The sequence below is a fragment of the Sminthopsis crassicaudata genome, chromosome 5 (genome assembly GCF_048593235.1).
Source record: "Sminthopsis crassicaudata isolate SCR6 chromosome 5, ASM4859323v1, whole genome shotgun sequence".
Classification (NCBI taxonomy): domain Eukaryota; kingdom Metazoa; phylum Chordata; class Mammalia; order Dasyuromorphia; family Dasyuridae; genus Sminthopsis; species Sminthopsis crassicaudata.
In genome coordinates this window covers 69,761,135-69,777,640 of record NC_133621.1, presented here as the reverse complement: position 1 = coordinate 69,777,640, position 16,506 = coordinate 69,761,135, and the positions used below count along the sequence as shown (strand labels likewise).

General features: G+C 32.5%; 1 protein-coding gene across 15 annotated transcripts in view; it reads left to right on the top strand.

Moving 5' to 3' along the window:
- Positions 1-16,506, top strand: part of PARD3 (par-3 family cell polarity regulator) — a 666,452-nt gene that overhangs the window by 287,862 nt on the left and 362,084 nt on the right. For all 15 annotated transcript variants that reach the window (XM_074267090.1, XM_074267092.1, XM_074267091.1 and 12 more), the window contains exon 4: positions 6,221-6,399. In XM_074267090.1, the coding sequence (XP_074123191.1) occupies positions 6,221-6,399 (179 nt within the window). The remainder of the gene's footprint in view (positions 1-6,220; positions 6,400-16,506) is intronic.

The following is a 16,506-nucleotide window of genomic DNA, read 5'->3' as shown; positions in this document are numbered from 1 at the left end:
CCCAAACCAATTAAAAGAGAAATGGGAAATATTTAACTGTATATATGAAAATGCAATACCTTGTAAATAATGTGAATATCTGGTTTTTTAAGTTGTCAGGCATTTTTATATATGGTTTGGTTGTTCTGTTTCTGTTTGTTTGTCACTGGATTACATGTTCTAAAAGAAAATTTGTTAGCATGAGACATTGAAGACATTGAAATGCTATTCCCTATCCAGAAAATAGAGAAATAATTTGAAGAATTAGTGGGAAAAAACATTGAAATCCAATTATGATGAAATAATTTTGCTGTATCAAGTATCAAAAAGTTAAGGAAAATATTGATACAACCTTATTATTATTTATTTTAATTTGGGGGTAATAAACTATAAGATATAAACACTTGCCACTTAAATAATGTTTATGAATAGACAATATATACAAAATAGTTTGCTATAGAATTCAACTGCAAAAAAGAGAAATAAACAAAGATGGTGGCTAATATGATATCTTACAGCCTCCTTTTTTCTCTACTCTCTTAAACCTGGACAGATAGACTGTAGGGCCTAGCAAAAGAAGCATGCTTGTTTTGAAAAATAAAACAAAATAATAGTAACCTACTGCTTAAAGGGCAATTATAAACAGCATCACCCACAAAAGATACAAGAAGGATTTATTTAGCAAACAAAGAAGAAAATGGAATTTGTCTTGAAATCAATAAAGGGAATAAAGAAAAGAATATTAATATATATAAGCCACGGAAAGTTGTCTATAAAGTACTATAGTTGTTGATGATTAAGCAGATAAAGTAATAATTATAAAAATTAAATATATGCAAATTAGAGGTCTGGGTAATGTGCTTCTTAGCTTCTTGGGGGAATTAGTTAATGAGCTCACTGAACTGGCACTTAGTTTCAAAAAGGGATAGAGTACCGATTAAATACCAGAGCTGCAGAAAAAGAAAATGGTTATGAAGTGTTAGATTGGCACTATTCCAGAAACAGAATTTCAATCCCTAATATGCTTTTAAGGACAAATATTAAAGGCGATTTAATAAGAATCCATGATAGTTTACATGTGATCAATAAGCAATGCACATGCAACAAAAATAAATCACAATATTGAGATTACAATTGATTGCTTTAAACTTTTATTATAGGACTTTTGAGCCAAAAGGACAAAGTATATGACGTATGACAGATTTGATGCTGGTAGCTACAAAAATGATGGGCAGAAGTAAAATTGACTTGATAAAATTACTATTGAACAGACTAAAAGACAATAAAATAAAGTTTTTGTTACAAATTTAAAAGTGGTTGTGACCCTGCACTGCCTAAGACTTTTGTATTTAGGCAGGCCCACAAACTCCACTTGAGAAGCAGAACAGATTTGGACATGAATTCGTGAATCCCTGAGTTGAAATTAAATTTCAAGTATTTACCAGTTGTGTGGTCCTTAGAAAATCACTTGACCTTTAGCTTTATCAGTTTGCTCATCTGTAAAATTGGGAACCTTAATAGTACCTATGTCCCTAGGTTGTGGCAAAGATAAAATGAAAAATGAGGATGTCTGTTTTAAAGCATTAAGTGCTCTAAAAATGGTAGCTGTTTAGTATTAGTTATTCCTCCTCTTCCTCCTATTTTTTGCTTTGTCAATTGTCTCAGTGAATAAGCTTAGCAACACTTGTTTGGGAATCTACAAACTGCCATTTTAATTATTCTTCATTTTGGTGGAAAAATTTAAACCAATGAAGATATGAAAATATAAAGTATTTGGAAAAAAATGCCTTCTTTCTAGATTTTGTACAGTTAGATAGGCAGTTGAATGCATCTTGCTGTTATATCTATGTTGGATATTCAATGTAAATAGATAGTAAGTAGAATTCTATATTTTTAAAAAGGAAAGTGGGTGAATATATTAAGGAAATTCAACTATCCTTTTAATTATTTTCCCTGCCACAGGTACTTTAAAAAAATAACCTTCTTCTGGTAAGTCATGAAATACTGCAATCTTGGGGAACATTGATGTTGGGAATCATGTGAGGGGCAATAGAGAGGAGGGTTGTAGAGCTAAATATATGTAACATGTAACATAAGAGAGGAAGAAGGAGAAATATATAAAAAAAAGTCATCAACAAAAGAGTAGTAAAAATAAGATGATCACAGTGAGAGTGACAAGCAACAGATAACTTGGTTACTCCACAAATACTTTTGAAATATCAAGGGAATGTGAGGAAGGCCTGATTAAATGCTTATAGTGATGGATATGGCCTTTATTTGAATGCCTGGAGACAATATTCAATATTCACCTTTATGAGTTCAGAGATGCATTGGATCTATCATCGTATGATAGGAAAGCAAAAACACAAAGTTTAGAAATGGAACAGACTTGAAAGTACCCAATATAAACTTCTCCTTATACAGAAAAGGCAGCAGACTTCTAGCAGCCAAGTGGTTCTCATTGTATTTAGTATCTTCTCTAGAATTAAAACCATTTCTTTTGACTTAGAGGAAAATCATGAGTTACCAGCACCAGTCCTGTAGAATAGGAACCAATATGACTATCTTTCCTTATGATTGTCTGTCTTAATAAAAACAACAAATAAAACAATTGTCAGATTCAGAGATAATGGGAGATCACTTGTTTATTTGCTCATTGTTTTAATATTAAATAATAAATAAATATTAAAGGGTATAAAAATTCTAGTTATACTCATAAGTTTGTGGGAGAATAGATTTGGTCTATCTATTTAACAGTCAAAATGTGCGTATCTGTTATTTAATTCTTTTTCTAATTCATGCTACAACTTATTTAACAAGCATCTTACCTGCAGAGGCAAATCAATATTTACAGTACATTAGTGCCACAGAGAATTTGAAGTCTTATGATTTAGGGTTTATTGCTGTTTTATCTAGTCTTCAAAAGTAAGCACAGACATCAAACACCCTCAGCTGTCATCCTAGATTCAGTGACATTGCTCTGCTCCCATGTGTGCTTCTTCCAGAGGTTTAATTATTGAACATTCTTTTCTTTGTATTTTGTTTTAATATTTCAGGGGACATACTTTGGAAATCTATATATTAAATAAACCAAAGGATTATGTTAGGAATATTCAATTAGGGCCTATCTTTAAATATATTTCTTTTGCCAAAATTAGAGAGAAGCATATGCTTGTCTAATGCTCAGATTGCTTTAAACTAGAAGTTATTTTTAATTATTATAGAGGACATGAGACTACTGTCATAAATATCTTTCACTTGGACTTCTCTGGCAACAGTGGGCTGGTAAATTATATATAGGTGAGAAGGCGACATCAACCTTTTTCCAGTACAGAAATGGCTTCATTTGTGCAACCTTTTGTTTGAGTGGACAAGGAATCTTCAGAATATGTCAGACATAGTTGTGCCTCATGATTCATTTTGTTGATAAGGTCAAGAAATTAATAGTAATCCTTAGCTGAGATAGGCTTCCAGCCTGTGCTGAAAGATATCATGCTCTTGGTGGCTACTGGTACCCATTAGATAGTGTGGGAAGTTCTGATCACATTGACGTATTTTTAAAGTTTTAATGCTTTCCATTTTTAGAAATTGGAGTTGGATTATAGTGTAAGACTGATTCTGGAGAAAGACAGAATCTGGGTTCAAATACTGCCTCTGATTCTTATTTGTGGTGGTTTTTTAAAAAACTAAATTCATTTAATATTTAATTATTTGATGGATATTTTTTGAAAGCCTACTAAGTTCAGGGAATATAAATAATATCTGGGGATTCAAAATTAAGCATGAGAAAGTTACCTATAAAGTTCTCTTAATTCAAACCCCTGCATTAAAAAAAGGCTTTGTGCAGTTAATTGCTTTACCCATTAGCCTCCCAATCATAAGGGAGAGACTACTAAGGGAATTCAGTGGTTATAGAAATCCACATTAAAAAATGAATCTGCAATATAAAATGTCAGCCAAGTGGTTGCCTATATTTGATTGAAAATACAAGGGAGAACACAAAATTCTTCATTAATCAGCCTGTTTCTCTTCTGAATAGTGTTACTTTTTAAGAAGTTTTTATTGACATCAAGGTTAAATTTCTTAAAACTTCCATTTACTACTTCAGTTCTATGTTCTTGGTCTTCTTATGTGCATTCTTCATCCCTCTTTTTAGCTAATTCTGAGCCCAATCCCCCATATTCTTTCCTATTTATTGTATATAAATTGTACATTGTATATAATGGGTTCAGAAAGCGCATTTGGTTTTATTAAAATGTCTAGAATTTGGAATCATTTTCATCTTTATGGCTATACTACAATTGTTTCCTTTTTCAGGATTATTATTATTATTAATACTCTAACCATTACTTAATAGCTTTTTGATGAGTGTCAAGGAATTTGTCGATAAGGAGTCTGATTTGGTCTTTTTACATGAAGGCATCTTTTGTAGGCTTAATTGTTTTGGAAATTATAGTTATGTTTAGTTTGTATAGGTTACCTATTTACATAGATATTCAGTAATTATGAATTTGGTATGCTACACTTTTCTAGGCACCTTTTCCAATTGAAGCAAAATAATTGTTTTCTAAGCTGCACTGCTTATTCTGCACCCACTTGTGGGCAAGCAAATCCAAGAGAATCATGCCTGGTGTTTGAATTTTTTCCTGGGGTTGAAATCTTATATTAATATGGTCACTTTATTATGCTCTCTGACTACTGCTTTTGTGGGTGCAGCTGTGTCCTTTGTTATTCATATCTCTAGGGGTCTGCTCAAGCTTCTGTTTGTTAAAGCTTACCGTTTCTAGGATATGAGGTGCTTTATACTCTGTTTCTTAGCTGCACAGTAGAGTTCTCAAAGACCCTTTAATATGGAAACAAAGATACTATAACTATTGTGGTTGCTCACAGATGTACTTGTGCATTTTCATTTATGAGTTTCGGTTAGAACAACTTATACTATCAGAGAGGAATTAATTTATCTTTTATGACATTTCATTTTTACTAAGGATTCATAGTATTCAAAATATTCAACTCCTGTTTTGAAATATTTAGCGTGATAGAATCTTGTTCAATTCTGCTATCCTATGATTCTTAAAGCATAATTAATACAATTATCCCATTTAAACAAACAAGGAAAAAACAACCCAGGATAATAATTTACATTTGTAGAACTCATTTCCTTTGAAGAGCCCCAAATGAGCTGAGTTTAGTGATATGTGAAGGCTGTTTATTAAGCTTTTCCCTAAGCTTTTAGTGAAGAAAAGGGAAAAAAAAGTCCATTAGGCATGCCAAAGTGAATCTGCTATTTTCTCTAAAGCTAATGCAATAAATTGGGTATATCTATATTATATCAATATTCTTTATGTGCATATGCTTTATAAATGTAATTAGGGTTTTTTCAAGTTGATATATTTATTATTTTTTTCCTCTTTTTTTTCCCCCCCCCCTTATTGTGTTTGGTCCTTCTCTAAGGTTTTATGATGACAGAATCTACTGATGGGACATAATCCAGATCTCTGAGATGATTTGAACATAGTTGCAAGGGCAAATTACAGTAGCATACCTTCCATGTGCTACCAACACTTAATGCTGTAATATGATGACTCTTGCACATATTCACACATATGTTGATATAAAGCACAGTTTAAATTTCTTTTTTTTAAAGGTAGTGCTTCTGTATATATCACATATGTATGATTTATTGGCTCTGTCAACTCATGCATTGAACTTTTCTTGAAATTTGTTTTTGCGATTATGATATTTTAACTCCTAGATAACTTCTCAAATGCAAACATGTAACCATTAATTCTTCCGTTATTTGAAATTACTTAAAAAATGAGCTCTCCCATCAGTTTTCAAGTATGGGCATCATATAGTTGCTTTATGATAAAATGAGTTAATTTCCCAGAGTTTCATCACTAGTTTTGAACCAGAAAAATGAATTTGGGGTAGAAATTGGCACACCAACAACCTCCTGCATAGTTGTGACCATGGTTGCAATCTCCATTGGTTGAGGATCCCCTTATGTTGATGAAATTGTAGTTCTTGTATAAAAGTTATTTGCATGTTACAAGAAACATTGGGTTTTACTAAATTTAATGAACATGATAGGGCAGGTAAAGGAAAAAAATAAGGAAAAGTTCCTTAGTATCTCAACAATTCAGTAAAGCATTTTAATATCTTAATTTTTATTCATATATACTTTAAACTGTACTTTGGTATTAGTTTTAAAAGAAAATGTACATATTTATGCTTTCAGATATGCCTCTTCATGTACGACGAAGCAGTGACCCTGCATTAATTGGCCTTGCAACCTCTGTCAGTGATAATAATTTTTCCTCTGAAGAGCCATCACGGAAAAACCCCACACGCTGGTCCACAACAGCTGGTTTCCTTAAGCAAAACACTTCTGGGAGCCCTAATACTCGTGATAGGAAGGTAAATGCTATATATTTTATTGTGTTAATCAAGCTTTTCTCTTGGATATTCTTATTTGATCTGTGGCTTTAAACTTTGGTTAAGTTCTATTCTTCTTTATTTTCTCCAAAGCCTTTCCACAAAAAACAAAAACAAAAACAAACAAAACAAAACAAAAAAACCCTATTTCATATTATTTTAAAAATGATTACTTGTAAGTTGAAGCAGTTATATTATTTTGCATAATTCTTATATTTTGTTTTATTGTTATCTCGGTTCAATTCAGATTCAGTTGATATTTAGTGCCTAATTTGCATTGAGCATGGAAATTAGGATTGGTAGAGACACAAAGTTGAGTGAAGGCAAAATGTCTGCTCTCATGGAGTCAAGTAAAGACCTATACTTTGGGAATGATAATGCAGGATTATTACATTGGAGAGGTGGGAGGCCAGCAGCTGTAAAATCTAGAGAGGAAAAAAATACTAATGGGAAGAATCTGAGGTATCTTCACAGATGATGACATTTGAGCTGAGGTTTAAATGAATTCACTAGGCAAAGATCTTTTGGGAATTACAAAGAACAGTATGAACAAAGATAAAGAAGAGAAAAAGTACCTGGATAGAGTTGTTTAATATGTCCAGAGCATAGTGAACAGCATAGAATTATACAAAAGGAAAATGGTGCTAGATTGTGGAGGGTTTTAAACGTGAGGAAAAGGAGCTTGAATATAACTTGCTATGTAAACTTTGTGTCTCTTTATAAGTAAAATAGTTTACAAGCACACTTTTTTTTCTTCTTTTCAGTATCCCTGGAATTGTTTAATTCTCTCATAGTTTACCCACAAGTTATTTAATTGTGTTTTAGTGTAGTCAGAGCATATAAGTTCAATTCCTAGTTTTATCAACTGTTTCCTTCTGTAAATCACTTAACTTCCTTGTAATTTTGTTATCAATAAAATGTGGTTAATGCACATTTTGCACTATATATTTCAGAGTTGTGAGGCACAATAATGTATATGTATTGCTGTCTATATTAATGCCCACTTTTGCTAGTTTTATATTAGTTGATTCATTAGAGGCTTGTGCTATATGTACCATAAGGGGAGACATATAAGGAGAGATTTTTTGCTTCAGTTTTCTCATCTGTAAAATGGAGAAGATAATAGCAATGATCTTCCAGGGTTTTTATGAGGATGTTAAATATATATAAAAGCAAACATACAAAAAGATAGTTTAATAGTAGATTAATTAGAAATTAATATTGCTTATTGATCACTTGGCTTCTTAAAATTTTTTTTTAATAATAGCTTTTCATTTTCAAAATACATGCAAAAATAGTTTTCAACATTTATCCTTGCAAAACCTTGTGTTCCAAATTTTTCTCCCTTCCTTCCCCATCCCCCATTCCCTCTCCCCTAGTCATCAAGTAATCTAATGTAGGTTAAACGTGCAATTCTTCTAAACATATTTCCACATTACTCATGCTGCACAAGAAAAATCATGTCAAAAATGAAAAAAATGAGCAAGAAAAAAAAGTAAGCAAACAACTGTTAGGATTACAAGGTGAGAACTCAGGTTGTCTGGGCAATTCCCTAGCTCGGAATTCACACCTTTAGTTCCAGCCTTTAGGGGGAGTTTACACCTTTGGAATTCTGAGGGAGAGTTTACATGTTTAAAGGAGTTAGAGGGAGTAAGTTCATTGGTTGAAGTGATTCTCACAAGCCCCATTGAGTTTTCTCTACAATCTCTTTGAGGATAAAAGAGGGCAGCATTGACTCGGGAGGGTAGTTGAGTCTGGGACAGAGTTGGGATGGCAGGCTGGAAGGAGAGAGGCTGACAGAGATTGAATTGAGAAGGCAGTGTGGAACGATAACTTAGAGACCACCGGACCTTTACATTTTGGCGCCCAACCTGGGGCAAAGACTTTTGCTTATCCTGGCAAGGACTTATTCTGAGCCCTTCAGAGGAGCTAGCCTGGACCTTCACAAACAACAACAAAAAAGTTGGAAATACTATGTTGTGATTTATATTCAGTCCCCATAGTCTTCTTTCTGGATTCAGATGGTTTTCCCCATCACTGGAACTGGCCTGAATCACCTCATTGTTAAAAAGAACCAAGTTACTTTGTTTTAGAAGTGTTCAACATCCGAATCTTATTCAAGTGTAGAGCACTTGAATATTTCAATGAAAAAGAATGAGTCCAAGAAAACTACTATGAGGAATTTAGAAGACCAAAATGATTTTTTTTTTTTTTCCCTAAAGAAGGCTCAGAAGTAGAAAACTATTATGGTATGGTAAATAGAACACTCTGGTAGGTTTTAAGAAGGCATAAGTTCAAATACTGCCCCCTTGTATTATTGACTTATAATTGACTCTGTACAAATCACACCCTCTTAGAGATTCATGTAGCAATTAATAGATGAGATTATGGTCTTAATTGGTAGGAAAAATTTGCACAAGGATGAAATCATAGATCCTGATCATATGAATGAATAAATAAAGAATTTTTAAAAGTTCTTTCTATGTGAAAAGTACTTATTGACATATATGACTAGGGAAAGCCTCATGCACATATCAGCAAATGAAATGTGCAAATGAGAAATTTCAATAGATAATAAAGTTGTACTTTTTGGAATCATTTTATTTAGAAATGAGCTCTGTAAACACTATAAATAAGCTATAGTTCTTTAGTATGCTTTATTCTGAGTTTGAATTTTAAAGAATTTTATTGAATAGATTCATACAGTGGAAAAATACAAAACACACACAGTCAAAACACCTCCCCTACCCCCATTCAAGCCTTTTTAAAAAAAATTGTATTTTTTTAGTTGTTTTTAAAAGATATTTCAATATATGAAAATATTTTAAAGGATGGCTCTATCAAGTGTTTTCAAGGCTAACATTTAGTTGACAATTTATTATAGTTTTATAATCAATCAAGAAAGTACAAAAGGATCCAAGCATTTAGAGCTAGAAGAAATTTTATAGGTGATCCAACCTATTTCATCGATGTCTGAGGTAGCTGAATGGAATGATTTATCCCAGTTATATAACTGCAAAGTAACAGGGACAGGTATTTAAAACCAAGTCAAATGAGTCAATAAATCCAGGATTCTTTCCTCTACACAAATGGTATTAAATTCTAATTAAACAAATGCTATGTATAGATCTAGAGAACTACAAATTAACATTATACTACACTATATTTTTATGTATTTTGTTAAATATTTCACAATTATTTTTTAATATCCCCAAAACATTTTGAATTTGAATCAACAACTTTTCGATTAAGAGTCAAGAAGAGGAAACTGTCATAGCATGTGTTATTTTATGTCACCATTTAAAAAGAAACTTTACAAATATTTATTCTAAACTTATTGTTTTTTTCCTAATACATTTTATTATTTTGTTATTTTAATTCTTTTGTGTGTGTGTGTGTGTGTGTGTGTGTGTGTGTGTGTAACAACTTAGTTCTGTCATGGAAGTGTATATGTAAAAACACCTATGTACATATATCCTTAAATCAAACACTATGTACAAGAAGTTTCATTTTTTTAAAGAAAGTTTTTCAGTTTTTATTCTTTTCACTTATTAACCAGATCAATATACCCTACCATTTTCATTTGGTTATAAGTTAAAAAAAAAATCTTTAAATGATCACTTTCACTATTGCTTTATATTTAGTAATAAAAAGATATTCTTCCTACCTGTTCTATATTCATATAATATCTTCTTAGGGAATCACATTTGCTGATAAGGCACTACTTATTTATCCCTTATTTATAGTTTTAGCATGAAATCTTTCCTGATTTCATCACCACTACCAAATACTAGTGTCTTACATTGAACTAAATTTGCATTTGCTTCATATTCATACTACTTCATGCTTATATACATAAAAATGTACCTAATTTCTCTCCATGTAAAATATAAATTCTTTGAAGCAAAGATCTTATATCACTAATGCCTAGTATAGTAGCTGGAATATACTAAGAACTTAATATATATTGACTGGCTGATAATCTGGCTCCCAATTATCTTTCCAGCATAACTAACTAAGCTGAATAACAAAACTTAGCCTCATATAATCAGCCTATCCTTCAGATAACACGGCAGTGGTTGGATGGGAAATGGATAATGTGAAAATAAAAATGGTAAGACTTGGCAAGTGAAAGGATAAATCAGATGAGTGAATGAGGAGTTTGGGATGATGCCAAAATTACAAACTTAGTATTGGAAGACTAGTATTGTTTTTCACAGAAAGAGGGAAGTTCAGAGGAGAAAGGCTTTAGGGTAAAAATATTAAATTCTGTTTTAGGGCCTTGAGTTTTATATCTCCAGTACTCAGTTTGTCATGTGGGACTGAAGCTCAAGAGGAGAGACTGAAGGTGGATATATAGATCTATGAGACAGCATAGAGATTATGCTATTAATAAGAAAAATATGGAACAAAAATGTGAAAACTTAGAAAACTGAAAATCTGTTCATGAAAAGCATTTTATTTTAATCAAAAAAAAAATGAAAAGATAAGAAAGTTACATATTTGCAAGAAACTATAGTCTATACTTTTTTCTTCAATATATAGTGAGATATATTAGAATCCTTTAATTCATTCATATGTGTATATATATACATATACATCATAAACATATGTATGTGTTTATGTATATAAAATTTCAAACTCAATAAAAATGAACTCTTTTTTGCTCCAGTGTAAGCAATTCCTCATTAAATGTGATGCTTTAAAGAACGTAAAATCCTCCTTGATCTTGGCATTGTACCACCAATCAATGGCTGATAGGCCATAAAGAATATGAATATGGCAAGGCATAGTATCTTTGCATTTACTGTTTATTGGAAAAAGTGAAATGTTTGCAACTTTTCAGAATTCCTGACTGTGATAATGCTTATGATGCCTTAGTGCTACTCTTTCCTATTTAAAATAAAGTAGTAGAGTATACACATTTTTAAAAATGTGGTGATTAAAAAAAAAAAAAGGATTTATCTTCCCCTGACCACCTAATAGTCTCTATTTCTTCATTTCAGTTTCAGCAAGTATTTATTTTTTAGTTAAAAAACTTACTCTTTTTAAAGGTTTTCCATGTAGTCAAAATTTTATCCAGGATCTGTAACGTGCTCTCCTGGCAGTTACAATTACTAGTCTGTCCTAGACCCACCAGAGTACCTTTGACCACTGTCCTCTGCAGTGTGAACTCTACCCGGCTCGCCTCCTCTGAGGCCTTCTAAGGTCTCTGGCCACAATCTCTTGAATCTATAGCTTAATAACCGGTAGCGCACTCAAGAACAACCACATGTAATCTTAAAAGCCTTTATTATACCTACTCACATAATGCCCTGACTTGATGCCCTGACTTGTTGGTTCCCGAGTGAACACCTGGTCAGAAGACCCACGTGTTCACTACCAAAACCCTTACCTCTTTTGGCTACCCATCTTGGCTTGGCCACCCAGGCTAGGGAGCCAGGGTGAAGAGCGCGAGGTTAAAGAGGACCGCCAGCTGCCTGCAGTGGGCTTACATAGGGCCTGTGAGGTCACACACACAGCCAATCAGCGAGAGAGTCACCCATTACGAAGCTATCTCAATATGGCCAGGATCCCGCCCAAAGGCAGTCCTAATATCCACAGAAATTACTTCCAGGCCTCAATCTCCCGATGCGCTGTGGCACCCATTTAAAGGGCCCTTACAAGGATCCAGGGGAACATTTTTTTTTTTTTTTTTGATCAATCTGAATATTTTTGATCATCTTTACTACCTCTGTGGTAAACCTTATTATGTCAATGTCACTGTAAATGAAATTTGGTAGATAGGAGTCTTTAAGCCATTCTTCTTTTTTTTTAAAGGAAGACTCAAAATAGCAATCAAATGCAGTCTACTGGGAAGTTCCAAGGTGAAAACCTTTGCTTATATCATTTGCTGTTGTATGTGTTTGAGAACATGGTCAGGGAAAGATTCCTTTCAATTGAATGATAATTATTACTTTTATTAAAGTGTATATTTTAAGGTACAATTGTACAGAATTTGGACTGAACAAATTTATCTCACCAATGACATTTTGACTTGCTGCCAAGAGGAGCGCAAATCTGGTTAGGGAAAATGTCTGGAGGAAAAAAAAATTGTTTTGGATTCCTTTCATTCATTTTTTTATTTTTTATTTTCTTAGAGAGACCTTGGAATGTTTCTTACCCCCTGGGCTTATTATTTCTGTTTTCCTTTGTTTCTTGGCATGTTTAGTGTCTTACCAGTACCCTTGATACATACAGGCACTTGGCAGAGAGGTTCTCCTAATTAAGTCTTTGTCACTTCCTTTTCCATTTCATTAGAGAGTCTGTTGTTTTATTTTTCCCTATTTAGCAATTTTTTGGGGGGTATAATAAAAAAATATGAAAAAAACTGACTCACACCTGCATAGTTTTAAAATTTTCTTTCCTTCTTCTCTCCCAGGTTATATGCAAAGCATTTGAAATAATATAGTCTTGAATGGTGGTAGTTTCAGTAATGATCCCCTTTTGCAAGCATTGTACTAGGCATTATGGGTAATCCAGAAGAAACATAACTGATTCTTGTCTTGGGATTTATAAGCTAAATGGCATTTCATAATTGAATTTATATCCAAAAATAGAATGGAGGTTGATTTTGGGATAACTTTCTTGTTTTTCCTAAGAAAAATTTGTGCTCTATTGGCAAAATACACTTTTAAGAAACGACAATGATTTCAAATCTGCTTGCATTTTTGACATGCTATGATTGATCTTATGTCTAAAGCCAAAACCAGGGGGTAGGCAATATAGCTGCCATTGGCATTGAAGACTTTAATACTCCAACAGCCCAGCAGTGGCGAGCTTTTTAATATTGATTTTATACATGCACATAATTTAGTGCAAGCAAATTCTACAATTTGTCCTGGATATTTATTTTGTGCTAATCAGCTTGTCTTGTTAGAATGAAGGCTTAAAGCCTTCAGTGAACATTTAACACATAATTGGGGATAAATTTCAAATGCCTTTTTCTTCAAGTCTACTTATATTCCCTTCTGACCTCCTTTAACTCAAATATGGTGGAAGTTTTTTTGGTTTAATTTTTTTTCTCCTCTTTAATTTGTGAGTACTCACAAAAACACATGAATTCCATATAGCCATTTAAATATTAGCATAAATATACTTTTTGTTTTGAAAACTTTGTGACACTTCTTCAGATGATGATGGTTGTAGGTATTGCAAACTACAGTCAGTAACCTTGAGGGTCATGATAGGAGTTGTGATTAAATAGCTATGAAGAAATGAATGCCTTAGTAGCATTTGTTTATACTTTTCTCTCCCTTGTCAAGAAATGTTTTGAGTTTATAATCATCATAATAAATTAATTCATATTTACATAGTGCTATACATTGTACTGTGCTCAAAATAATAATGTAAGTGTGGTAATACAAATATTATTTCCATTTTATCCATGAAAAAATAAGGCCTAGGTCAGCTTAGTAGAAGCCTTTTGATGCTGGGATTCTAACCCAGACTTTGTGTTTTATATTATTCTGACTCTTCATACCGTGGTATGCTAGTTTTGTAATAGTTATTGGTGCCCAAAATTAGACATTTCTACAAAATTCATTCTATTCTATTTATTATCCCTTTGTTATCTTCCTCACTAAAATAGCTTTTAGCAGAATTTCACTTATTGCTTGCTTTTTCATTGATTTTTTTTTTTTAACAATAATATTTAGTGTTTGTGAAATAAGTTAAGGCATTGCATTATCCATATGGTAACTAATCCATATGGTATCCATATGGTTGCTAAAATGGCTCATTATTCTATGGAAAATTTTAGTTAATTTTTTCTTTGATTTTCCAGGGTTTTCTAGGTAAGAAGGGATTGTTGTGCTGTACTCTCACGTCTTATTATTTCTTTTCATTGCACTTTTCTCTAATCTCCCCTTCTACTTTTTTTCTTTTGCCCTCTTCTTTTTGCTTTTTCTCATAATATATATGTTGACCATGTAAAGTAGTAATAAGTTCAAAATTTCCATTTTACTATTAAGTTACAAATAATGTCATTATTTGGCTGCCAAAAAGGTAATACACTTATTTGTGAGGCTAGCATAACTGCCAGCTATAGTGATTATTGGAACCATAGGAAGAAAATCTAAAACACTTCCTAATGAATGACATGTTGTCATTGCAATACACCTTTTGCTGGGTTTAATTTTGTGAGGTGATAAATTTAAGAGAAACCCTGATGAGAAATGGATTTGTAGCTCACTCTGCAGTGTGAGAATTTCATATTATAGATGTCTAAAAGACAAATTTCACCCTTCTGCTTTTGTATAATGATATTTTCATTCTACTTAAGAACATTAAGGGAAGTGTTAGCAGGTGATATTTCTATTACTTGGGTGGCAGCATGTTTATTGTATTGGTTTGGCATTCAGAAAGATTTGGATTTATTTCCATCTCTGATACATTGGCGGCATATCCCTGGTCAAGTCACTTAACTTCTCAGTACCCTGGGCAACTCTCAAGAATGTAGTTTGTAGAATAAGTGCTAATTTGAATTGGTAGAGTGAGTTTCCCCATTAGGAATATGAACATCAACAAAATCATAGGTCAAATCTAAAAACAGCATAAACAAAATATGCATCTTGTACCCTCAAGTCCATAATAACTCGGTTGCCTCTTTAGGCCTTTCTTGTTTTTCCCCCCAACAATTTCCAGTATTTCATTTGCTTTTGCGTGTTCAAATATCAAAATCTATGATCCTCCTAGGTATTTTTCATTGGACCTGTTACAATCCTCTTTATGGTTTTGTCCTCCTATGAAAGATGTATAGATTTTATGCATTATCATGTAAATTAATTCATTTATCATTTGTACATTTGGAGCGATGCAGGGAAAAACAGGGCATACACAGATAGATTTTACTGCTTTTGGAGTGTGTTGACATGAGGTATTGATAAGAGGAATTGATTGAATCATTATGTATACAAAACACTTTATAACACACCATATCAACTATCAGTTACAATAAGAATAGAAACTTGATCAGTGATTTAGTGAATATAGGATAGGGAATTATCTAGTAAGAAAACTAATTCAGTTTAGCAGCTTGAGGTCTGAAATGGTTGCTTTACTTCTGCAAGATCCATGGCTAGTATGCATCAGAGATGGAAGTTGGATTTCTAGGTTTTTAGTTTCAGAGGCCAGTTCTTTGTCTATTATTCCTTGTTGTCTAATATCAGCTCTAATGATATTATATCATTTACACAGAATAGTAAGACATAGAAAGCAAATATTGCAAGTGTTAGACATTTTGTTTTTTTTAAATTTGCATCATTATTGGCAAATTAATACCACCTATCATATTCCTCTTTTCAATATTTCCTTTATTTACTCATTTCAGTCTAGATCTTAATGGCAGTTGATTAATTGAGAATCTGGAAGCTATGCTTGTTACTTGAGTGCTCAAGGATGTCACAGAACTGGAATAAACCATATTCCAACCTAGAAACTGTTTTATAGAGATGAGAGAGCAACAGAATACACTGCAGTTTCCTCATGCCTATATTTCTTATTAATAGTGAAAGCAATAGCAGGATAGGGAATATAGTACATTGGTGGTGTTTTTTTGGGGGTTTGTGAAGCATAGCACACTTCACTCAGATATTGTATAATATGGAACCTTGTGCCACAGATTCATATTCTTGGATTCTACTTCCCTTGTTGTGTCTTATGTCCTTTAATAGAAGTTGCTTGCTTCAGTTTTTCCTATGTAAAAGACAGTACCTGCTGTCCTTAGATTTTTGTGTAGTCCTTTTGGATTTTCAAGCATGATGTATTGCCACTCAACTGCCTTTTTTCCCCTCTTCTATTCATTAATATTAAACTTACTTTCCTTATTATATTGCCTTTTGGAAATTTAGAAATTATTGCAAAAAAATCTATCATGCAAAAAATGAGGACTATATTCTTCTTGGTAGAATATAGTCCAATTTGAGTAATATAACTTTGTAATATTATTTATTAATTAAACTATGACACTGGCATTAATATAGTTTAGTTTAGTATTATATACATACTTGTTTCACTGTTATTTTAAAACTTTTTTCTGGTACAGATTAC